Source organism: Neltuma alba, unplaced genomic scaffold (genome assembly GCF_004799145.2).
Source record: "Neltuma alba isolate B1F8T4 unplaced genomic scaffold, ASM479914v2 tig00011578_pilon, whole genome shotgun sequence".
In the NCBI taxonomy this organism is placed as follows: Eukaryota; Viridiplantae; Streptophyta; class Magnoliopsida; order Fabales; family Fabaceae; genus Neltuma; species Neltuma alba.
In genome coordinates, this window is record NW_021636231.1 from 142,043 (window position 1) to 166,496 (window position 24,454).

At 35.5% G+C, this 24,454-nt stretch overlaps 3 protein-coding genes, 1 long non-coding RNA gene and 3 other non-coding genes across 11 annotated transcripts; 2 read left to right on the plus strand and 5 right to left on the minus strand.

Annotated features, from left to right (window-relative positions):
- Positions 1 to 1,244: 1,244 nt before the first annotated feature.
- On the plus strand, positions 1,245 to 10,063 carry LOC114715217 (HBS1-like protein). 4 transcript variants are annotated; one of them, XM_028900013.1, is made up of 12 exons: positions 1,245 to 1,336; positions 1,646 to 1,880; positions 1,999 to 2,105; positions 2,574 to 2,732; positions 4,694 to 4,771; positions 6,544 to 7,064; positions 7,153 to 7,263; positions 7,354 to 7,841; positions 8,254 to 8,422; positions 8,948 to 9,187; positions 9,266 to 9,400; positions 9,525 to 10,063. In XM_028900013.1, exons 3-12 carry the CDS (start codon positions 2,015 to 2,017, stop codon positions 9,654 to 9,656), a joined length of 2,124 nt encoding a protein of 707 aa, XP_028755846.1. In that variant the 5' UTR covers positions 1,245 to 1,336; positions 1,646 to 1,880; positions 1,999 to 2,014; the 3' UTR covers positions 9,657 to 10,063. The 4 variants fall into 4 exon arrangements, with proteins under 4 accessions (XP_028755846.1, XP_028755850.1, XP_028755848.1 ...); XM_028900015.1 differs by having other exon boundaries at positions 1,249 to 1,336; positions 1,666 to 1,880; XM_028900014.1 differs by having other exon boundaries at positions 1,261 to 1,336; positions 1,632 to 1,880.
- Positions 10,064 to 11,186: 1,123 nt separating this feature from the next.
- On the minus strand, positions 11,187 to 15,028 carry LOC114715178 (uncharacterized). Of its 2 annotated transcripts, none has more exons than XR_003737529.1 (2): positions 14,950 to 15,028; positions 11,187 to 13,779 (listed from the first exon to the last, which is right to left on the minus strand). It is a non-coding gene; the product is annotated as an uncharacterized LOC114715178 (long non-coding RNA). The 2 variants fall into 2 exon arrangements; XR_003737530.1 differs by lacking the exon at positions 14,950 to 15,028 and adding an exon at positions 14,656 to 14,908.
- On the minus strand, positions 12,139 to 12,222 carry LOC114715241 (small nucleolar RNA R11/Z151). Its single transcript, XR_003737541.1, has one exon. It is a non-coding gene; the product is annotated as a small nucleolar RNA R11/Z151 (small nucleolar RNA).
- Positions 12,315 to 12,413, minus strand: LOC114715240 (small nucleolar RNA Z157/R69/R10). The gene has a single exon (XR_003737540.1). It is a non-coding gene; the product is annotated as a small nucleolar RNA Z157/R69/R10 (small nucleolar RNA).
- Positions 14,068 to 14,156, minus strand: LOC114715233 (small nucleolar RNA SNORD96 family). The gene has a single exon (XR_003737533.1). It is a non-coding gene; the product is annotated as a small nucleolar RNA SNORD96 family (small nucleolar RNA).
- Positions 15,029 to 15,949: 921 nt separating the features above from the next.
- LOC114715176 (transcription factor GTE9) lies at positions 15,950 to 20,291 on the plus strand. Its single transcript, XM_028899973.1, has 11 exons — positions 15,950 to 16,076; positions 16,891 to 17,693; positions 17,948 to 18,008; positions 18,086 to 18,226; positions 18,314 to 18,378; positions 18,489 to 18,519; positions 18,611 to 18,691; positions 18,794 to 18,915; positions 18,993 to 19,059; positions 19,526 to 19,647; positions 19,781 to 20,291. Exons 2-11 carry the CDS (start codon positions 16,989 to 16,991, stop codon positions 20,000 to 20,002), a joined length of 1,617 nt encoding a protein of 538 aa, XP_028755806.1. The 5' UTR covers positions 15,950 to 16,076; positions 16,891 to 16,988; the 3' UTR covers positions 20,003 to 20,291.
- Positions 20,292 to 20,702: 411 nt separating this feature from the next.
- Positions 20,703 to 23,116, minus strand: LOC114715177 (eukaryotic translation initiation factor 4E-1). Its single transcript, XM_028899974.1, has 5 exons — positions 22,800 to 23,116; positions 21,719 to 21,884; positions 21,472 to 21,597; positions 21,021 to 21,086; positions 20,703 to 20,925 (listed from the first exon to the last, which is right to left on the minus strand). Exons 1-5 carry the CDS (start codon positions 23,096 to 23,098, stop codon positions 20,878 to 20,880), a joined length of 705 nt encoding a protein of 234 aa, XP_028755807.1. The 5' UTR covers positions 23,099 to 23,116; the 3' UTR covers positions 20,703 to 20,877.
- Between the last annotated feature and the right edge of the window lie 1,338 nt (positions 23,117 to 24,454).

Genomic DNA, 24,454 nt, shown 5'->3' on the forward strand with positions numbered 1-24,454 from the left:
TCATAAAATAAATTTATAGGAAAACTGAAATTTATTTATATTTAGTTTGATAACTACCATCAATAATTTCATTTAAAAACACAAAATAATTGAAAATTTAATAATATCTTTTTTAAGAAATTCCTTAAAAAATTCGCAGAAAAAGGATTAAAGATTTAAGTTTGAATAGGATGAGATCATTATAAAGTAATGATCTTAAAATCTCAAGTAGCAAATATATGCATGAAGATTTTCTTTATTATTTCATTTATTTGCCCGATTTCTTTATTATTTCTTATCATATTTCATATTGAAAGTTAATTTTGCATTTTCTATTTTGATCAAGCTAATCCGCAAAAGATCCTGATTTTTTTTTTCAAAATTTTGGGAATAAAATAATTTGCAATTGCATTGGACATAAAACTAATCCATATCTAAATCTAAATCTAAAACAGAAATGAATCCAAACAATTATATCAACAAATACACATAAAATATGTGTACAGGAGTTATGGGATTGATAGTTTGACTTTTAATTTAATATTAAATATAAGACCATAATCTACTTTATTTTTTATACTCCTTCGGTCCTTAACATAGGACCCAATTATTGAGTTGATTTTGATCCTAAATATAAGACCCATTTCTCATATTTATCAATTTTCTCTAAATTATCCCTATAGATACCCCTCAACCATAATCAAATAAAAGAGGGAAAGAAGTACAAAAAAAATGATTATGGTGTTTTTATGTCACATTTCTTATAATTAACTAACTTACCTAACTTTTTTAATCTAATCAAATTAGTTAAATGAGTCTTATATTAAGGACCGGAGGAGTATTTACTTATCTTTTTTAAAGTAATCCTTATAGTAGTTGTACATGTTAAAGTTTAATCAAATGATAATTTTATTTAATACATGATTAATAAGGGTATTTTAGAGAAGACAATATATCATTATTATAAATAATTAACTTAATAAATTTTCTTAGTCTATTCAAATTAATTAACTAACTTCTATATTAAATATAAATGACAGTATATTTTACATTTAAATAACACATACCAATCTAGAAGAACCTTACAAGATATAAGTATTTTTTTGACCGGTTACAAGGTATAAGTATAAAACAAATGATAGATGGATAGATAAATATAATCGATTAAAAACGTATGTGCAACTCTGCAAGACTGCAACTCTCCATCGTCTTTGATTCTGCGGGAATACAAGCTTCTTACTTTTCACCCAGGCCCGGCGATACGGCACCTCTGTACCTGTGGACTGAGAAAACCCTCTGAAAGCTCTTCACTCGATCCACGAAGTTGCGTATAGGGTGAGCTTTGTTCTTTTCCTCGGTAAGTTTCCTCTTCTGCATCCTGCCCTTGATCTTCTCTACAATCCCTGATTATCTCAAGCTTGGCCACGTTTATTTACCCGCTAATTTTAAAATCTGATTTAATTTCTCTCATTCCTAATTTGGTTGCCGGAACCATGCCTGCAAAATATTGGCATGGGGATATTTTTGCCCCAATCGTTCTTTCCTGTTAGATGATGCATTCAAGAATGTATCATTGTAGTTCGTACAAGCGAATACAATTTGCTCAGTTCTGCTCTGGTAAACGGGGATAACTTATTTTCATGCTTTTTAAGTTATGGGTTTGCAGTTTTCTTCCTGTGGGGTAAGGAGTTGCATAGTACATATACATTCCGGCGCAAGAAGGCAAACCCACACTTTGCATGTAAGCAATGATTGGTGTGGACGTTCAGATATGTTAGTGTTATCTTAGGCCTACCTGGCAGAATCAGCTGGCTGGTCATTTCCAAAAGAGTTCTTGATATATGGTTTGGAGTCTGCAGATATAACGTTAATACCGATATATCTGTGTGAAGAGTATTGAGGTAGAGTGCTTTGTTTCACCGTACTTGCACATATTATCATATTCTTGTTTTTTCATTAGTCTATTTTCAAGAATTCATGTACTAGATTTCTAATCATCTGAATTCTTTATGCAGTTTTTTTTTTTTTTGGGACCATGCCTCGTAAGGTGAATTATGGACTTGACTATGATGATGATTACGATGACTATGAAGAGTATGATTATGATGTTGAAATAGAAGAATATGGTTAGTATATTTAACTTGTTTACATTTCTGCATGTTGGTTTTCTGGATTAATGATTTCTTCATATCTTGCTTTGGTTAAACCTTCGTTAATCTTTAATGCATTTGCTCGTAATTGTTTGCCTTTGCCTCTTATATTTTGTCGAGAATGTTGGGGATGTCGGCATGTTTAACTTTAATGAGTGACACAAGAGAGGCAATTCTTCAAACCATATTAAAATTTAAATTTTTTTCCCTATTGCAAGACTAAGATCTATATTGGTGTTTCTCTGACTGATTCTTATAAATTTGGTTTATTTTTACTCTAAAAAAATAATAAAATTAATTTTATACCCTTTTTCATGAATTTTTTCATTTTGGCCCCATATGTTGTCCTCTGCATCAGTCACGGAGTTTCTCAAGAATGTAGGAAGGTTGTCAAGTCTTGTTCTTTGCACAAAACCCTTAGCATTTTTTTTTTTTGGGTAACAGGAGAAGAACCTGAACCTGATAAAAAGCAAGAGACTAAAGGGCTTTGGAGGTGCTCTATTTGCACTTACGACAACGAAGAGAGCATGATTGTATGTGATATTTGTGGTGTTGTGCGTCATCCTTATGTTAACACGGGAGCTTCTGACAATAGCAAAACAGGTATTCTGGTTGTTTAATGATAATGTAGTACAAGATGTGACTTAGCCTCTCTCCCTCCCCCTTCTTCATGATGTCTTGTGGCATGGTTTTTGAGGGAGGGAACAAGGCATGCATTGACCGGCTTTGCTAACATGGGAGCAAAAGGTCCTTCTCTTGATAATTTTTTGTTTTTCTCTTAAAGCATAAGCTGGTTGCTGTAATTAGGTATTGCTTCTTATAAGTAGGAACTCAAAATCTAAAAACTTTATTCAATGTATAATTTTTTTTGTTTTTTGGGAATCTGTATACAAACAATTTTTTAAATATTATCAGATTTAGGAAATTGCACAAGTTTGATGGAGGGAAATGGAACTCTAAACTTCTTGAGATAAGGGCAAAAGATATTGTAGCTGAATCACTTGGGTATTTTTTTAATAATAAAATTGGCATGTGAGAATTGTCAGAATCAAGTTGTTTAGAGTAGAAGCTGATCCAATTTTTCACCTTTGATTGTGTTCTGGAAAGTGGTATGACTATGGTTCTCTCCTTCATTTATGCTATAGAGCCCTCTGGGTTATTAAAGTTAGCAGAACCATTAAGAGCTAAAGGTTCGATGTGGAAGATACAGTTTTTACCAAGGAAGGAGAGATTGGTCTTGGACTTGGTAACAGTTAGGGATCTTTTATTGGGACGGTTTTTTTCGGGGTTTCTTACTCGATTGTATAGTTTTCATAAGAGAACAGCATTTGTCTTGTCGTTGCAATACTGAGATAATATTGAGTTTTATATTATTTGGATTTGTTTGTATTTCCTGTATGAGGAATACTGTCTGTCTTAGAACTTCAGTATGTCTCCCATAACCATTGAATTAAATTAAGGACCAGTCTTAACCAACCCATGTGGTGACAACCCTTGAAGAGGCTAGCCAAACAATCCTATTCCATGAATTGAGGAGATTAAGATCTCATCCTAAACTTTTGCTTTATTGGGAATGCTGATGTCCAGGACAGCAAAAAGAGCATAAATCTGCAGCATCTAACCTTTTTCTACTTACCAAAGTCCAAAACGTAGAAAACACTGAGAGATAGAAAATTGTTCTCCCTATCTGATTCAGTCCATCAAGTATATTTTCTCACTTGGGTAAAAAAGTAACCCTTCCAGATTGAGCTTACCTTTAGCGTACATTTTGTTGCTTCTGTTGGAGATTTGTTTTGATTTTATAATTCGTCGATTGTTGCTTGTAATGTCAATAACATTTTCACAAAGAATGGGATGTAGAACCCCCCTTTGAATGCCTTTTCTTTTTGATAGTGGCAAAAGAGAATAATGGAAAGAAGAGGGGGATGAGGGAGGGGGCGGGGGGAAGAGTCAAGAGAGTGAGAGGCTGTATCGAGCTTTCTGGATATTGCTCAATACATAGTGTTAGGTTTTGAAGAATGACCAAGATATCCCTATAACATATTGAACAATCTCTTTGATGCAGTTAACGCCAAATGCAAAAATTCTGGAGCATCCAAATTGGCCAGGTCTCTTTTTGCATCAATGCCACAACCAATGCCTAAAGAGAGTGTGTTATTTCTTAAGGAGGGTGATGGTTTTCTGACAGAAGATGGCAATAACTACAAGCTTGGGAATGCCCAAGGAGAATTTTATGAATTTCACAAGTCTTTTATTACTCAAGGCCATCACCGTCTAAAAATAGGTCTGCGCATGGTCTGATATAGGACGTGCATTTGTGAAGTTAGGATAATTCCTATTTTGCTTTGAGTATCACTTTCTGTAAACTAGAACAAAGTCTTAAAATTCATTGATTGATACAAATTGGCTCTCTGTTATGATAAATTGATGAAACAATAGCCAGTATTCTAAGTTCAGAATTCAATAAATGTTTTGTTGGCTGCACCTCCTTTCTTGTGCAATTTGACCTTACTTTATCTATGTATTAAGTTTTCTGGGGATGAAACCTGACTTCTCTTCCACAGCTCCTTTCAAGTTTGGTGTTCCATCCCCAGATGATGTGGTTTCTACTGGATTGTGGTCTTCCAAAATGGGGTTGAAAGGTACCATATAGCTCCCTCCCTCCCTCCCTCCCTCCCTCTCGTTTTCCCCCTTCTAGATGCTAAAGTTAGGGAAAACATGTTCTAATTGGATCTGGATATATAGCTATTATGAGAATCAGTACTATAGTTCGAAAATGAAAACTTACATTATTATTTCTCCAGTTTATCTTAGCCAATCTTGCTGAGAACTTTTGTGATGGTGCAAATAGACAAACTATCATCGTAGTTTCTTATGGAATCAGGGTAGGACAGTAGAAAAAGAAAGTTGAAACTGATATTGATTCCACAAAACCCTCAAGACGAGCAGAAGGAAAATGAACTAGCACAATGAGACTGAAATGAACTAAGCTCACACAACAGATACAAAATGAACTAGCACAATGAAATTGAAATGAAAAATGATGAAGAAAGACAGTCTTCCTCCACCCCCAAGTGGCATTCGAGAGGCCAGTCCTCTCCTCACTACACTCTGAATACAAAACAAGTCCTCCCTCCCCTTGAAAAACCAACGCCTGTTATAAGTCAAAAAAGTGATCCTCACAACCCCTTCCTAGGTCAGGCCTATAACCACCCTAAAGTAACTCTAATACTAAGTTTCTTTCTCCAAAACAGAAGGAATCTTGAGGTCAACACCCTGGACAGCAGAAAGTATTTTTCCTCTCTTATGTATCTTGCTAATTTTCTTTTTATAGGTCTGGCCAGTAAAAGCAATCCTACCAGCTTCTTTTAAATTTGTAAACTGCTGTTACTATCTTCTGATATTTCCTGGGAGTTAGATGAGGTGGAACCATGGAATTTACAATGAATATAGTGTGGATTTTTTCACCCTCATTCGTCTTTATTTTTTAAATGCTTGTCTTGATTTGCTTAATTTGATACAAAAACTATTAGCATTATGTCATGGACATGATGTAAACTCTTATGGTTGTAACGTGCTTGTATTTAAATGGTGTAATTTTCTTCTATAATAACATCAAAGATTTTTAGTGCCCTTCCATGATTTCCTGATATGCTGAGATTACTTGTTTTTTAAGCCACTTTGGTTCAAATCCTCTGCAAACATATCTCTTCTCTTACTTTCTAATAATATATATCTTTCTCTTTCTTTCCTACCCTTTCTACACATCAATATTCTTTTTTCTGTCGGATATCAAATAATAATAAAAATTATTTAGAATGCTCTTCAAAGTTTAGAAACACTAAGATGGAAATTGAAAACTCTCTTATTTCTAGTACTTTTTTTGGAATATGGTTCTACTACATCTTCTAGAAGTTGTATAGGAAGATGTTAAAGGTGTTTGTGTTCTATATCCTTTAATGAGAAGGTAGTATGACAGATTGATAGTTTTAGAATTTGGTCTTACTGGGTCTTACAAAGATTTAATAGGTAGACATATTATTTGTAATTTTGACTGCTTGTGAATCACATATTTAGAGTTAATATGATATTTTGCATCAGATGCTTTTAAAGATTAGATGCTTTTTAGGGTAATAGATTTTTTTTTTCTATTTTGAAATTCTTGCAATCAAAAAGTGTTCAACATCCTTCTTCTAGAAGGAAAAAAGACCAGCTTGAACCTATATTTTTTACAGACCAATTCTTTCATCTGGTTCTTTAAGCTGCAATTTTAGCTCTTTCACCCAAAAAAATATAAGAAACAAGGAGAAAATGATGAGTGGGAATGCAAAGTAGGTTTCATCTAAATGTTTACTTCAAATCTTAATTCCTTGCGCATCAATATCTGTTTATCTTATTTCTTTCATGTTTGCAGGCACGGTTGCTGACACTAGGAGTTCTTACGTTTCATCAAGTATAATGCAGAACAATGAATTGAAAGTACAGTCAAATGGTGAAAGTTCAGCCAGCTCATCATCTTCGGTTCAGAAGGGCAAGGGGGATAGTTTCAAGCTCTCTAATGATGTAGCATTTGATCAAAAAATAAGTCATAAAACTTCAGGCAGCTTACCAGCATCTTCTGCCATGGGTGAAAGTAAAATGAGTAAAATCAAGTCTACCCATGATGGCAAAATTGATATTCAATCTAGTGAAGAATTGTCAGATAGTTTGTCTGCACTGATGAAAGTCAGAGACAGTCATGGTGAAATTTATTCTTCTTCTAGCAAAGATGTCAGACCTCAAAGGAGTTCTGACAACATGGCTGTTGATGTAAGAACTAAAAAATCAGATAATACTATTTCTAAAGCACCACATCCACAAGTGCCTTATAAACCAGAAAAATGGATGCTCCCTCAGCAAGCTGAAGATACCTTGACACAGCTGAATCTTGCAGTTGTAAGTCAATGATTTCTTCTATCTTGTGTTTAGTAAAAACTATATCCAATAATTAATTTTTCTAAATTTTCTAATTTGTTAATTTTAGGTTGGTCATGTTGATTCTGGGAAGTCAACACTGTCAGGCAGACTACTACATTTGTTGGGACGAATTACACAAAAAGAAATGCACAAATACGAAAAGGAGGCCAAGTTACAGGTAATCTTTTTTTAGATAGTGTTCCTAAAACTTAATGTATTGTCATTATGTACTAATTTTCTCCACCATTTCTTTTTCTTTTTCAAGCAGGGTAAGGGATCCTTTGCTTTTGCTTGGGCACTGGATGAAAGTTCTGAAGAAAGGGAAAGGGGAATAACGATGACAGTAGCTGTTGCATATTTTGACACCAACAAATATCATGTTGTTGTGCTCGACTCCCCGGGCCATAAAGATTTTGTTCCAAACATGATTTCTGGGGCAACACAAGCTGATGCTGCAATTCTTGTTATTGATGCATCAGTTGGTGCATATGAAGCAGGTATGGATAGTGGCAAAGGACAAACAAGGGAGCATGCACAACTTATTAGAAGTTTTGGTGTTGATCAAGTTATTGTGGCAATAAATAAGATGGATGTTGTGGGATACTCTAAAGATCGGTTTGATTTTATTAGACAGCAATTGGGAGTGTTTCTCCGTACATGTGGTTTTAAAAATTCTTGTGTGTCATGGATTCCCTTGAGTGTTGTAGAAAATCAAAATCTGGTGGCATCTCCTTCTGATGTTCGTTTTAAATCTTGGTAAGTCTTTTCCTTATTGTGGTTACGATCTCTCTATGATCATAATGTTAGTATAATAAGAAGTCAAGGATTGGAATGGAGATCAACAATTTTATCTAGCACGCCTCTGGGAGATGATTTCTTTAGGTCCTTCTTATGTGTTTCGATAGAGGGCAGAAGGTTTTGGAAAGCACTTTTGATTTAGAGCTTAGGTTGTTTTCTTTTGTTTGGGGAGCATCTGTTGTCCTCTGTTTCTGTACCTTGCTATTGTTCTTTCATCTAGTCAATAAATTCTTTCATTGTCTAAAAATAAATAGAGGTCGAGGGTTATTGGTGCACACACCGTGAGTCTTTGAACGCCATATATTGATTGGCCACTGTCATTTTCTTTTCTTGTTTTCTCTTATACATGGATGTCTTAAATTTTTTACAGGTATAAAGGACCCTATTTGTTAGATGCAATTGATTCACTTCAACCTCCAATTAGAGAATTCTCAAAGCCGCTGCTAATGCCAATATGTGATGTTATCAAGTCCCCTACACTTGGTCAGGTCTCCGCATGTGGTAAATTGGAAGCTGGAGCTCTTCGGATTGGATCAAAGGTACACGATAGAGGAGTATTATTGTAAAGGCTATATAAATTGTCAGCTTTAAATTTCAAATGTTTACTATCCAAACTAAAGTGTTTTGATGCTGAATTTTTCTGGAACTTGTTTTTTGCAGGCCTTCCTAGTCATTCTTAGTTTCGAAACTTAGTTTTGTTTTTCTTGGTTGATCATCCTCCCTACTTTCTACAAACTCTTAAGTACTATTTTAATTTGTACGTCTAGCCCCAAAACAGGAATTGCTTGTCCTTGTCAAAAGTAATGTTCTATATGCACCATTTCACTCTTCATATCTTGTTATATTGGTTTGAATAGGTGTGCGTACTTTTCTCATTGTTGTTATCCCAACCTTAGGGTACGGTGATATACTATTGTTATTGGTTGCTAATATTGCAAGAATAGTCTTTAAGACTTTGTATTTGAGTGTTAATGCATTTTGATCAAAAGAGAGAAATGCTCACAATGAATTTCTGCTGTGGCATGGAAAAAAATTATTTATTTTCAAACTATATGAAATTGCAGGTCTTAGTCATGCCTTCAGCTGTTTTGGGGACAGTTCGCACATTGGAGCGTGATTCTAATGCTTGCACTATTGCAAGAGCTGGAGATAATGTAGCTGTCGCGTTGAATGGTGTAGACGCAAGTCATGTGATGCCAGGAGCAGTATTATGCCATCCTGATTTTCCTGTTAAAGTTGCAAGTCATTTGGAGTTGAAGGTGCTTGTGTTAGAGGGTGCAAATCCCATATTGGTAGGATCGCAGGTAGGAACTATGAATCTCACCTGTTTTATTAGTAGAAGAGAGAAAGGAAAAATTCATTTTCCTTTTTTCCCTGTGCAGATAGAGTTTCATGTACACCACGCCAAGGAGCCTGCGAGAGTTTCAAAAATATTGTCAATACTTGATCCTAAGACTGGGGAGGTGACAAAAAAGTCCCCCCGCTGTCTCATTGCAAAGCAGAGTGCAGTAGTTGAGGTGAACAAATAAAAGAACTTAGTCTCAACAATCTTTCATCATCTTAAAATAAATTTAGTCCTCTTCGTCTGTAGTCCCAAACACTACATAAACATGGAGTAAATTTTGTTATCTCTTATTTCAGGTAATTTTGCAAGAGCCAGTATGTGTGGTAGAATCCTCTAGCTGCAAAGCTCTTGGAAGGGTGTCTCTAAGAGCATCAGGAAGGACAATTGCTGTTGGACTTGTGACCCGAATAATCGGAGAGCAAGAGTGATGTATGGAATTATTCACAGCATTAGGCTAAGACGACAATGAGAGATTCTAAGCACTCGTGGCATATTGGCAGATCACGTGTGAGGTTTCAGTTATCGTTTTGGTAGCTCTATGACAATTGGAGGGGTTCATGAACTAATACTGGAACTGGGAATGACGCAAGAATGGTGAAGATTTTTGAGTACTTTTCACCATAAATGTATCATAGGCCTCGTAATCATGTGCCGTAACAAATAGTCTTGTGAAAAACAATGCAAGGCTCTTCATTTTTTTTTTATTGTCCAGTATTTATTTTTCATCATTGTTATTGTATTTACTTCTTGTCGTGACTGGGTGTAGAAATGGTTCGAGTATATCGAATTCTGGCCGGTTATTTTGATTTCATTTATCAAGTCATCATGCGGTGTATTTGAACTCCAAATAATTGGGGAGTCTCAGCCATTGATTATGATGAGATTCACTTGAAAATGATGCTCAAATATACTTTGGATAAAATTAATTGTAACAATGACATGGTAAGGAATAGAATTGAGCTGGGTAAAATACTGTTTGGCTATTTTTCTTCTATTTTATTCTAGAAAAATGTTTATTTAACTTCCATTTACTTTCGGCGTATCATAAATATATGCCTGGTAAAATAGACATGGACGTGGAATACTATTTTTGGTTTAGGAAATGATAACAATGATAACGTAAAAATTCCATAATGTTAGAAGCATTAATTCTCAACTTAGATGGTGATAGAAGCATTAATTCTCAACTTAGATGGTGATTTCGGTTTTCAATTCGTATGAAATACAAATCATGCAATTGTAGACTGTTTTCCTATCCTCACTTTGTTTGTAGTACTTGATGAGTTAAAGTTGAGACGAAGTCTATAGAAAAATCTAGAAAATTACTCTGTCTGAAGCTTATTAACCCTTCTCATGGTTACTGGCTAACGCCTTTCCATTTTGTAAGAAAATTTAAAAAGAAAATAATCATCAATCAATTGGCAAAACAAAACAAAAAATCAATTAAAATAAATTTAACTGTAAAATGGCTATTTATTTACTCCCCCGTTATTATAATGGATCAACTAGGAAGTATTTTTCACAAGGCATTTGCTCAGCTTCAAGGAGTACTATGTACCCTTTTAACCATATATTCTCATATTTAATAATGATAATAAGAGGCTAACCACAAAAATACAAAAAGATAGCAAGAGAATAAAAATTAATAGTTCTAGAGTTTAGTATAATTAATAAGGATATTAAAAATAATTCAATGATCGCCAATGTGTTCATTAGCATATATAAATTAGAAATGACTTTAACTACAATCATAATTTTTACAAGCTGATGAGTCAAAACGTTATTAACACACGTCTCCCCACGCTCACGTTGTTTTTCGACCAGCAATTTGAAAGATCCGATTTCTTTTGCACCTTCCTTTCATATCGACAATTTTATGTTTAATGTTATCCGACCGCCGATTGAAAGAAAGTGCATCAAATAATCATCTAATTTAATCGTAAAACACTCAAACAAAATTCTAATAATAAAGAATTTATCATTACAAAAAATTATCATTAAAGAAATTTGAAATACAATACCAGCGAAGTGGACAATCATGCAAGTGATAAAGCTTACAAGGTTAACAAAACATATCAAATCTACACCAGACCACATTAATCACCAACAATGTCCTGCAATAGAGAGCGAAAGGACAAAAATCACCCCAATGAAATTATCGTCCATCAATATTCTCCTAAAAGGGTACAACCTGTTTGCCCAAAGGAGTCTCATGCAGCAGGACTTACATGGCCACACCTCATGCACCCTGTGGAGATGGAACCCATATATTATTATTTTCTTCCCGCAACCCTTCAAAAATTCGTCAGCCCTGCCATACTCACTGCCTTCCACTTGCATAGCAAAAAAAATAAAACTCAATAATACAAATTACAAGAGAAACGAATTTTAACAGTTCTACAAATAAATAAGAAATTAGAATTGCAAATTCAAGATGGGATCGAAACGACACTAGGTGCAGAAAAGCATACGAACTTCAATTTACTGATAAAGCCCATAATCTTTTTTCCCATCACTCGTCCAAACACAGCAACACATAGCCAGATGTTACAAAAACAAGGGAGGATCACGCTAGGACATAATCCAAACTAACTGGGAACAGAATAAAATCCTATCCAATCTTATTCCCACTGAAATTATTCAGTAACTAGCCAGAGAGATGCAAACTCTTTAAACAGTAATCACAATCAAGAAATTAACTAGTACACAGTGCTCAGTGCAAGGATAAGTCCTTAGGAAAGGGCTCAGGGCGAAGCTGAATGGTCACGGCCACTGTCCTAAAACATGTTCAAGTGTTTCATTTTATCAGTGCCCCCAAAGATTAAGAAACCAAACACGACTACAGAAAAGGGGCAACCAAAGCAACATCTAATGTAATACGTTAAATTAAAGAATATCCATAAAGAAAATAGGCTTCAGTGTGTGTAACAATAAGATCATTGATAGAAATCTCACCGAAATCCGCTAAGATAATTAAAGTATCATCACGAGCCAATTTTCTTAACTAATTGAACAACACATTCAAAACGGTCACCTCAAAAGGGAAAAAATACTAACTCAAGAAAAGGAATTGAAAACTTCCTTAAAGGTGTGCTCAGACAGCCAAGGGTTTGTTAATCAAGTTCTGAGCATAATACCCAGATCAGAAACTCTAGTCCAATAAATTGCCTCATCACCGCACACTTCATAAAACAAAAGAAAAATCAAACACCAACAAAGGTAATGGGTGAGGAATGGAGAACGAAGTTCATCAAACACATCTGTCCCTGCACCTTTGAAGCTGGTAAAGGATTTAGCAGATTGTCAAGCTGAACACCAATAAGCATCCTTTTCCAATATCTGATGAGAGAGAGTAGCAAGGAGAGGAGTGACTAATAAAGACAAAATAGCACTTGACATTTTAAAAGTGAGAAGGAATCAAAAGGAAATGAAAGAGCGATCACATGTTCTTACCCTTAACTTTAGATATGCATTTGAAAAAGAATGGAACCAAACAAACGATTTACCTTACTGTTTGCCACAATGACATCCAAACCTCTATAATTGAAAAGAGAAAGGAGCAAAGAATAATGGAAAAAACGTTTTTAGTAAAGACTGATAAAGAAAGATGAGAAGAATATAGTAATTGAAATGAGAGAACATGCCATTGAAATTTGGACACAGCTTCTGAAAAATAGAGTTGACAGAGGCAATGGCGCATGGAGACTTGCATAGCATATCAAAGCAAGATGAGATTAGAGGAGAAAACGCTTTACTCGCAGCCACATCAGGCCAATTTCATTCAATCAAATTACATTTAACCGGTTACTATTCTTCATAATGAAAAATAAGAAATTCATATTTCAAACCTGTGTATTTAATATTAGCAAGAACGCCAAAATAAGCTGACCTGTTTGGCGTTAGAAGAGGAGCCAGGTTCTAAAGGATTTGAAGTAATAAGTTGATGATTCATTGTGCCTTTATAAAGCGCTGAAAAGTTTTTTGTGGTCAAAATTGATTAGAGAAATTTTTTTAAAAAAGGTGCATAACAGTGAAACTTCATAACTTCACTCTAAAAAAGATCACCTTGTTAGGCGCAAGCAAAATCAATTTTAAACTTTTAAGTATAAGTTAGTATAAGTTAGATCTTTCACTTAGGGTTGAGAACATAACAAATAAATAAACCAATTCAATGTTTCTTACCAAAACTCAAGTACGGATGAGATTCCGTTACATTATTACCTCCAAAATAAAACCAGCTTGTAACCATGCCCAACGCCATAGGGTCATGGAGGCCTTAATATCATAACACATTTATAGTGCTGTTCAAGGTCCTATTTTGAAGCATGACTTTTGGAGCCACAAATTCATCCACACGACTCAGCATAGGATCTAGAAACCTCACATTAGAATGCATTTGTTGCGTTGCTCTGTGTTCTGTAAAACAGTCCTTACGGAACAACACTACAAATGCATTTTATTGTGAAAGTTCAAACACAACAAAACGAAATCCACTGCTTCCAGCAATACATTTTTGAGAAGCTCTGGTCCCAAGGGTAGCAGCGTAAGCACCTAATGAGACAAATTTATAAGTACCATAAGCAAGTGGAAGAAAGAAGCCTGTGATTAATGAGCTATAAAGGAAACTGAAATAGAAATAGTAATAAAACACAGGAACAAATATCAGAAAACCATCAGCAACCAAGGAGAAGCGGACTTCCTAGTCAAAATTTGTAACAGATAATGCTTAAGTTGACTCCAAAGATTGACCATTGATTTTTTTGACTGAACAAATAACAAGCTAGTAGAAATTGCAAGCTACTCAAAAAAACACATCACATAAAACGTCGTTGAAATGAATAGCCTCAGAATTGCAGAATGACAGCAAGGCTTAGAAGCCATTCAGTCCCGAAAGATGGCATTTTGATGACTGATATCATCATCGGCTATATCTATAGAATGCCATAAATTATAATTATGAAAAATATGGAACATCTAATGACAAATGTCATCAAACAAACACTACAAGCAATTATTGATCGACTATGAATGTACGTCTCATGGCCAGTCCCAAGAAGTAATGGCAACAACGCTGCTCAACAAGGCGATGGAATATGAGACAAGAACCAACGGAGGAAAGTCCATCAGCGTCAGTATACATTTATATGCGACGTTAACTTGGAAACATGCAAACACAGGAAGTTTGCTCCCAATAAAAGAAAGAGATCTTGAGTAAATCCCCGTCACTAAAGAAACAGAAATCATAATCAGAAACTGGCAAGAGAACATCACACAGAGCCTCAGAATAATATATAACAGCAAGGCAGAAACGCCGTTCAGTCTCTGAAGGTGGCCTTAAATATGAGATTCGATCCTCTTATGACACACCCCACAAAGAATTGAATTAAATTAAAAATCAACAAAATAAAAAAAAGCTCAAGAATGTACGTCTCATGGCCAGTCCCAAGAAGTAATAGCAGCAACGCTGCTCCACAAGGCGATGGAATATGAGACAAGATCGACGGAGAAACTCCCAAACGAGAGATCCGTCAACGTCGACGAACATTTGTATGCGACGTTAACTTGGGAATATGCAAACACAGTTGGTTTGCCCCCAATAAAGTAAAGGATTTGGAAATGTCCTCCGTCACAAAACGATTATAAACGCCGATCATAGCCCATAAACTGCAAATCTATAATCTATCTAATTGAGAAACAGAGTAAAATGACAAAAGGAATTACCATAATCACTTCTCGCTCGAGCATCGCCGGACGAGAGGAAGATCTGCAGATGCTGGGACTGAGGTCTCGTTTTAAAGAGGCCAAAAGGTGAAACCCTAGAAGAGAACGATTTTTTTTTTTTTTGGGCTTTCTTTTTGTTCTGGTAAAAGAAAGAGAGCGATTTTCCACATCTCCTTGATTTTTATTTTGTGGGGCCACATCTATTATCTCCTTTCACTTCGATGGCCAAAAAAAAAAACGCTAGATTAACTTAATAAGCAAGTTTTCTTTAGATTTTGACTCAATTAATTAATAATAATTAATTCATTAAACTCATGGAGAAGATTTAAATTAATTAATTGCTTGATTGATTGAGACAAGATTTAAATTAATTTGTTGGCAAAAAGGATTTAAATTAATTTAAGAGTTACGAATAGGAATTAATATTTTAATAATAAATAATTATTAATAATCCATCACCAATCAATTAATCAAAATTTTATTACTGCAAATCCTAGTGAAAGCCAAAATATCCCAAGTTAAGGATAAATAAGGAATAAAACTAATCGTGGGGCCAACAATAATATATTTAAAAATAAATATAGGTAATTTTAATACCATTATGATATTGCCACTAGTTATTAAATTTAAATTTAAATTTAAAAATGTATAAGAATAAATTTACATCTTTCAAAAGATACATGCGATTTTCGTAACATATTATTTGTTAAATTAAATATTTGATCATTTAATATAAAATATAATTTATTTAAATGTAAAGTTTATCTGGTAAAAAATTTAAAATGTAAAATTTAACATTAAAAAATGTGCTTTTTTTTTTGGCAGGCAACATAAAACCATGTTTAATATTATTATATTTGTTTTTTTTTCCTTACCAAATAATATTTGTTGGCTTTAAATATGTAATAAAAATGAAAATTAAGACCTTCCTAAAGTGCCGTACAATTTACGCGTCAATGAAGATAAAACCCTAGGATCACATTGCACTGCTTTTAAATCCAAATCTTCCCACTCCTTCTCTCTCTTTTCGTCAAGTTGCGAGGTTTGCGTCGGCGCTTTCACACTCTCTTCTTCTCATTTTTATGCATCATCGATCTGCGAGTTCGGCGTTCTCTGGTGAAATTTGGGTACGCTATTTTTTGAAGCCCTAATTGTCTTGCAGGTTTTCCTTTTGTTTTATTTCTTTTACGATTTGCGATTTATTTCCTATGGCCGACGAAGGTGGAGGGTATAAATCGGGATATCAGAATTGTGGGTGCGTCGCGGTTCCTTATATTTCATTACGGCAAGCGGCGAACTTGATCACCTTGAATATGTTTCGGGGCGGTTGCTTATGCAAATCTTCCCATCCCATTGTTCTCTCTCTCTCTCTCTCTCTCTCTGTTTTGTTCTTAATTTTTCGTTATCGGGTAGAATTTTCCAGGAGTTGGTGGCGTGTCACATTTACAAACGAATTTAATTCAGGATGAATGGGTGTCATGATGCCAATTTTTGTTTTCCGATTTGTTTTACTTACCGTGTCAATTTCCAATTCCTTGTCTCTCAGATTCATGGGCATTGCAGATTGATATATAAGGATATATACTGGTTAGATTTGCGGGATGAGAGAATAATTTCATGATCCAAAGATTAGAAAGGATCCTTACTTACGATTAGATACATATAACGAGGTATTTCTGATGGCAAAAAAAGAGAGGAGGTATTTCTGAGCGGTAATTGATTCTATGCTTCGAGAAACTAGTGCTTATAACTGCAGAAATTTTTTTATCTGATAGGGATTTTTAAAAAGCCTGCATTAGTATACAATTTCTTCTTTTGCAATTGAAAAATATTTTTTTTCCCCAAAAAGAACCGTGGTTGTGACATTTAAAATTAGATTCGCATATCTACTCTATGGGTGGTACATGTTCGGCCATTATCTGACTTGTAATTGCATTGCAGGCTTGATCTCCTTGCCACTAACGGGTTGAACTTTATGGTTTTTTGAGAACTTGGATATCTTGGCAATACCCTCACACAACTTGCTTTAGTTCATCACTATGATTGCCACAGAATCTGTAGTACCTATCAGAAAACTGAAGATAAAATTTCCCTCCAAAATTATTGAAGTTGATCCTGTGACGAAACGTGAGTTCCAGCAGAACTTATCTGCCCTGAACGAAAGTGGTTGCTGTAATCTGAAGAAGTCCTCCAATAAGCGGAGACCACAAGTTAGTATTGTGAGCCAACAGGAGAAGAGGCAGAAATTAGATCGGAAATTGTCTCTGCAGTGTGCTACCATTCTGAAGAGTTTAATGTCTCATCCGTATAGCTGGGTTTTTAGCAAGCCAGTGGATCCTGTAGCGTTGAACATTCCAGATTATTTTACAATCATATCTGAACCCATGGATTTAGGCACAATCAAAACGAAGCTGGAGAAATATACATACTATGGCATTGAGGAATTTGCTGCTGATGTCAGGCTGACCTTCACAAATGCTATGACGTATAACCCTCCTAGTAATGATGTTCATTTAATGGCAAAGGAACTGAAAAAGATTTTTGAGAGAAAATGGAAAGACTTGGAGAAAAAATGGTCTTGTGAAGTTGAGCACGGGAAATGTGTGGTTGGAACTATCAAGGAAACCGTGAGAAAAAGCTGTAATGTGGAGGAGCTATCCCTGCCAAAGGAACTTTCTCCCAGAAGGTTGCCTGAACAGAATGGTATTCAGAAGAGGAGCTCCTTTGCTGCAAGAGGGGATAAGGTAAGTGTTTTTTCCACAAGGAAAATGGATGTTGGAATGTTGAAGGATGTGATGAACTTTTTCTTTTGATGCTGTTTACTTGATGCTTTTGTGAGCTCTATCTGTTGGTCACTGTGTTTACTTCTTTGGATATTGTCACGTTATGATGGGTTTTTTTCCCCCCAGGCCACTATCACCTTATGGTGGTTGTGTGAATCTTTTGTTTGTCGCATCTATGGAATGCATTTTTTAATTCATACTCTTTCATCCTATAGGTAGATGTTCCCAAAACAGCACAGATTCCTTGTAAATTAGCTGCAAAGGGCATACATGAAGGTATGAAACATTAAGAGTACAATTTGGACTTTGTATTTATAGCTCTAAGACAGAGCTAATAGCTGTGGATTTTATAGGCCGCAAAGAGAAAAATTGGGCACATATTTCTGGTTCTGCCAAAGCCTGTCCTCTGACTCCTGTCAGTCATAAATGTAATATATGTGGTGACATTCCTTGCCAGTGTGCTCTTCCAAGCAATTCATCATGTGCGTCTTCAGGTAGTTAGGCTGACAATCTTCTGGATGTGTCTGCTTGACCAAGTCAGTTGTTGCCTAATTGACATTTATATGCCTGCATTGGTTTAGATTTATCTTCTGAAGGATCAGAAGAAAGGGATCGACAGGCGTTTGGTGCTGATCCGTTGAGACTGGTATGGAGAACAGTCTTAACAACTTCAATGAAATTAACTAACTTCTTTTATATGTGAAAATCTTGGAATAAATGATATATTTAATCTTCAAAATGCATATTGCTTTGCAGAGCAAGTCTGATCCTGATCCTGATTCTGATGGTGAGATTTTACTGTTTGTGATGTGATTTTCTTCTTCTGTGTTACTTTTCTTACTGATTTGGCATGTAAAACTTATTGACATGATGAAAAGGGGCTGTAAGTGCTGTGGATAGTGAACATGCATGCTCTACGCAGCATACGACTTCAGCTATTGACTCCTCTGCTGGAGAAGGTTAGCTGCTCCTCTGCTTTATTGCTTTAACAGGCTTTGTTTTTGAGCTGTGATTTAGTGATGCTAATTACTAATTGGTCTTTTACGTTTATTATGATTTAGTGTGGAGCACTCCTGTTTGTGATGTTCAGCTGTCACCTAAGAAGGCTCTCCGTGCTGCGATGCTTAAAAGCCGCTTTGCGGAGACTATCTTAAAAGCACAACAAAAGACACTCCTTGACCATGTAAGGAATTTGAGAAGAGTAAAGAGTAATCTTGAATTTTGTGGGCTTGGCTAACATCTTCTGCCTACCCTTTCTAGGGTGATAAGGCTGATTTGCTGAAAATGCAGCAAGAAAAGGAAAGATTGGAAAGGTTTGAGCGCGAAGGTGAGTATAGCACATCTCTTTCTATGTTAGAATTAGTGATTTGATGGAATAAATTGTTAGCGTTATTTGTCTGATTGTCGTTGCACTTGCCTTATTTCGGACCTACCCTTCCTTTTTATGGAAGAGGTTGCTTCATTTGATGTCTTTTCTCAAATTCATTGTTAAGAAACCAATTAACATGTGGCCTTTCTCTAATTGAGCCGTCTCAACTTCCTTGGACTGCCCCATTTTACTCCTTTGAAGTTTTCTCCATACGAAAGGAGGTCATCTAGACATTTGGGTTTTACAATTTAGCTGCAATAAATTGGCATGATAGTTGTTTTCCTTGTGGTGCCACTCGTTTCATCTCCGTATGAGAATATTTAGTTCTATTTTATTGTGATTAGAGACTGTGAACTTGGAAATGAACAATGCTTGTTGGATTGCAACTTCTGTTTCATGATTATCTGGTTTTACCTGATGACAGAAAGAGCTAGGATTGAGGCTCAAATCAAAGCTGTTGAGGCTGCTACGAAAAAGAGGACTGAGGAAGAGTCCAAGCAACGGAGAGAAAAACTGAGAGAAGCTGCCCGAATTGCGACAGACAAGGTCTGGCCTCACTAACACCTTCCCCTCCCCCCCCCCCTTCCAAAAAAAGAAAGAAAGAAAAGAAACAAGCGATGTTACCAAGACGTTTGTCCTTGAAAAGCTGAAGTTCGAATCTATTGTGTGCTCATTGTAGGTGGAAAAATCTACGGAGTTTAACCTGGACAGTTTTAAGGAGCTTGAAATGTTAAGCGGGTGTACGTTATCATGTCATGTTCGGAGACAGGCAGTTGGATCAGATAGACTCCAGCGGGCAAACCCCTTGGAACGTTTGGGTTTGTTCTTGAAGAAGGAGTACATAGCTGAGGAAGATGAGGATGTTCTGAACGGATGTTGGGAAGAAGGGGAAATTCTTTAATTGATACGCCTTTTTGCTGTTCTTCCTGCTCTTGTTAATACATTTTTGCCCAGGGGAACGGACAAATTAACTGTAAATGCATATCTATTTTCAAATGAAAGAGATGCCTACATTTTATAATGGCCGCTCGTTTATTTGTTACTTGTACAGGTTAACGTTCTAATTTCCAAATCTTATGCTGTCTTGGATTAAGGATCGCGAGGGATTCTTCATTTTGTAGCACTAATAACTTGTAACATTTTGTTATTTTGTAATTTTTAATATTATTCATCGCGTTTTAAAATAGGAATTTAGATCTCATCTTACTACTTCAGAGTAACTCTCTTAATCATTGGGTTCAAGCATGTTCAAATATTTTTTCAAGTGTTATTAGCATTTTAAAATAATTTTTCTCATAATGTTGGATGTACAAAAAACTATTTTTGGATACTGAATGTATCTTTAAAAAAATGCTAAAAGGCTAAGTACGTCAACGCTCAACGCTGGATGTATCTTACAAAATATTTTGAAATATTTGATGAGCTTTAACTTCTTATTATTTATTATGTTGTTATTCGAGAGCAGAAGAATCCTTGGAAGCCATCAAGCCAATATTTCCACTTTGTATGAAAATCAAAGTTCGACCGAAAATCCAAAATAATTCTCGGACATACTCATGATCAGGACTGGTAATGTTCACACAGCAACGTCCAGCTCATGCTTTCCCATAATCAACCTGAGGGCTGATTCAATTTATAAGCAAAATGTGATTTGAGGGAAAACGCCAATTCTGCACTTGTGAAGCCGTCACGTTTACTTTGAGCTACATGTTCTCACATGGAACAAAGTATAAATTGTTCTACAGTAGTTACCGGGGGAAAAAAAAATCATATAGTTCATACAGTGTATTTATTTTTGGCATTCCTGTCATGCTTCGCGTCCTCCTGTTGAAATAGCAAGACATCAAAAATTCATTAGCCAGATTCCATGTTAATAGGGGCACAAACACATAAGCATAGTAATTAGTAGACTTTCTTACATGAAATATAAATCCAATAGTTTCATTATAATCGAGAAATTCCTTCCACTGTTTTCCAATGCTTACCTGTAACAAGAAAAAAATCATTCAGATGATCTTCAGATCACAATAGGTGACGAACGCTCACAAAGACAAATCACACGCGTCCTGCCTATCATTTGCCTACTTCTGAAAGTGTGTGTGTGTGTGTAACCACAATACAAGAGTAAAACTGGTATCTCAGTTGGGAGCTATGCTGCCAACGGTAGCCCTTCACTCACTAATTCCATTAATGCACATTTCACCCATCTAAAACGAGATGCACGGTACAATAATAGCTTTACCTTCTTAACAAGTAAAGAACGAGGAAACTACAGTTCACAACTGATAATGAAAATTATCAGCTAGCAAACTACACAATCTTTTCAAGACACACCCTCCCCAACCCCACTAGAGAAAAAGAAAATATTACCTGAGCTGCTTCGTTAGAAGCGTTCTTGGTCCAAATAGAAACTCTATCTTCCTTTTTTCTAACATTTACTACTGCTCCACAAATTTCATCTCCATGATCAAATTGTTCGCCAATCATTGCCAGCAACTGGAGTTAACGTGACAAAATGTTAGTTCATCACAAAGAACTCTCTAAAATTAGTTGATTTTCATGTAAATTAGTTCCTTAGTTCCTTCAATGTTTATATATCACAGATTCTAAATCATACCGTGTACAACCACCGAGTATCAGATTTCCCTTTAGGAAATATGGCAGTCCATTTTCCTCCATTAGCACAAATAGGATCCTCCCATTTTGGCTCAATTTTCTCTTTGAAACAATAAAAATCTGCTCCTACAGCCAGCTTGCTTGGATGATGTATGTTGTTGTAAACACTGAATGATGAACGTTTGCAGCAACAATAATTAAACAGCAGAAGTAAATATGAAGCTTAACGTTGTAAAAATACTGTTCAAGCAAAACTATATAAACTCACCCTTTAAAATTGATCAGCAGATTTTTTTTTTTTAAAAGAAACTTATAAAAAGCAAATTCATAGCCTTTAACAATACAGTTTAGAACTTCCTTAAAGGCGAATAGTGTAAATAGTATGGTCTATGTACATACACATAAAGTAAGGCGATTAAGATTGAAAAACAAAAAATTGCAGCAGTAATAATTGACATTTAGCATGAAAAATTACAAACAGATTGAGCATATTCCAAACTGGTGACTTCAAAAGTGATAAGGATTAACGTGACCTTATTGTCATTCAATACCTATAAACACAAATGATATCAGCTGATGCCTAATTCCACAGGTTTATACAATTTAACAAACATCATAGCTCATCACTGGAAACAGGTACAAGATAGAAAAGGGAAGATAAGCACAGTTAAGGGCATCTGCGAGAAACATGCTATGTACACAACTTGGAGACTGGGAATCAGTAAGTGCTGAAGAGTCAAGTTATCTCCACGATTTATCTGTGGGCTGTGCATAACTCAAAAGTTCGGGGCGTTATGTGCGCCAAGCTCCAGGTTTTCTATCTCACACAACTCAACAATTAAATCTGATCTCCCAATTCTTCACCGAAATTAATGTCAGTCAACTCAGTAAGAACCAGACTCGAAAACTCAAATCACTGAATTAACTAATGGCCCAAGAAGAACTTTCTCGAATGTGTGATGTCAATTTCCCCAGCAGCCAAACAAATAAAAGCGAGATATAAACCGATAAAGAATCAAGACAGGGAAGTGACATCACAAAATAAAATAAGGGGATGACCAAAAAAAAGAAAAAAGCCTGACCTCCAAAACTCCTCAACAGTACTAAAGGTATAGATGCTTCGCATAGAACTTCCCCAGGCTGCTTGCTTGGACTTGGCAGAGGGGTTATCGAACCAAAAGGTCCAAGAATTCTCAAGCGGGTGAGGCTGACGCACGACGGCGGACGATGCCTTCGAAGTGGCTGAGTCATCTTCTCCGACGATCTCTCCCTCCTCGAGCTCATCCTCGTCGGAGTCACGAACCCTGGGGTTAGGGTTTGTACTACTGGTACTGATCTGATCGTCAGTAATAGAAGAATTTGGGGTATCTTCTACCACCATTTTTCCCTTGTTTCCTCGGCGCAAATCTTTCCCTCTCCTTACCTCTTTCTTGAAGCAGATGGATCTTCTGAGAATATGAAAAATTGAAAACGCCTAGGTTACATTTGCTTTTAACTACCTTTAACGAAAATAATTAGGTTCGGAAATATTTTGGACTGGGCTAGTTTCAATTTCAGCCCAACATCTTTTTGGTTAATCTGAATTGGGTTATTACTTTACCGTTTATTTCTAATAAAAGGACACATATGTACGCCTAACAAAAACAAATAAATAAATATATGTCCACGTGGAATTTGTATCTTCTTTATTCTTAAAGAAATTTTTGTTAATTTTATGCAGACATGTGTGAGATTCATTTGAATAATAGATGTTTTTGAAGAATTTACTTTTAGGATACAAATTTTAATATTGATTGCAGATATTGTTATTTAGTATATATTCTCTTTAAGCATTGTTTTGTTGGAGATATTGCTCTGTGGTGATTGTGTGTAAGATAAAGAAAGGGGGAAAAAAAGAGAGAGAGAAGATTTTGATTATTCTTTCTTATATATATGAGCTTTGTTTGTGATACCTTATATTGTGAAAACTCACTTTCTAACACATACACATACGGATAATTCCACATGCATATATACATTGCATTGAAAATGTCTGGATATTAGCTAAAGCCTTCTAAACATGCTTGTGCTTTGTCTGTTAAACTTAAGTGTAGTAACGTTGATTTCAAGCATGCTTGATTTCTTGAAAATATCATTTTCGTTCGATGATTTAAATATAATAGGATGACACCACGATATATAGAGGTTCGGATCCAAAAAAGAAAATTTGAATCCTACATCCTCTCCCCCAGGCATGAAACCTGAGAATTTTATAAGTAATAAGTATTCAAAATACATTATACACATATTCATCCCAACATTTAAGCAAACAGAAAAAAAAAAAAAAAAGCCATTATATACAGAAGTACAGATTCACCACACACACTTTCACCAAAAGTTTCTTTGGAAAAAAAAAAAAAAAGAATAATGCACCCGAGCCACACAAAAAAAAATCCAGAAAATCAGGGAATATTCTGTCAATTTTCATCAGCACAGGTTCAAGACTTCAAGTCTGCAAATCCCTTGCTGTCACTCTTGCTGATGCTGCATTTTAAGCATATGATAAGTCTAGAGACAGCCCAAGGAAGGGGGGAAAAGAAAAAAGGCAATGGAAATGAAGATCGTCTGGTTAATAAGAATCAAAGGAAAATATAGGGTAGAAAAGTTAATTAAACAAGCAGATTATGAGAGAAAGAAGAAAATCAAAGGCTTTGGTTTAGTTCAAGCCTCTTTAGAATAGGAATATATGAAGGGGACT

What these genes read in the sequence shown, in the direction of transcription:
- LOC114715217 (XM_028900013.1), top strand. Translation starts at nt 2,015, where the DNA reads ATGCCTCGTAAGGTGAATTATGGACTTGACTATGATGATGATTACGAT. An exon ending in AAAAGGAGGCCAAGTTACAG is followed by an intron (nt 7,264 to 7,353) that starts GTAATCTTTTTT and finishes TTTTTCAAGCAG; the next exon opens with GGTAAGGGATCCTTTGCTTT. An exon ending in GATGTTCGTTTTAAATCTTG is followed by an intron (nt 7,842 to 8,253) that starts GTAAGTCTTTTC and finishes AATTTTTTACAG; the next exon opens with GTATAAAGGACCCTATTTGT.
- LOC114715176 (XM_028899973.1), top strand. Translation starts at nt 16,989, where the DNA reads ATGATTGCCACAGAATCTGTAGTACCTATCAGAAAACTGAAGATAAAA. An exon ending in TTGCTGCAAGAGGGGATAAG is followed by an intron (nt 17,694 to 17,947) that starts GTAAGTGTTTTT and finishes TTCATCCTATAG; the next exon opens with GTAGATGTTCCCAAAACAGC. An exon ending in TTCATCATGTGCGTCTTCAG is followed by an intron (nt 18,227 to 18,313) that starts GTAGTTAGGCTG and finishes GCATTGGTTTAG; the next exon opens with ATTTATCTTCTGAAGGATCA.
- LOC114715177 (XM_028899974.1), bottom strand. Translation starts at nt 23,098, where the DNA reads ATGGTGGTAGAAGATACCCCAAATTCTTCTATTACTGACGATCAGATC. An exon ending in ATACTCGGTGGTTGTACACG is followed by an intron (nt 21,598 to 21,718) that starts GTATGATTTAGA and finishes CGTTAACTCCAG; the next exon opens with TTGCTGGCAATGATTGGCGA. An exon ending in CTTCTAACGAAGCAGCTCAG is followed by an intron (nt 21,087 to 21,471) that starts GTAATATTTTCT and finishes TTCTTGTTACAG; the next exon opens with GTAAGCATTGGAAAACAGTG.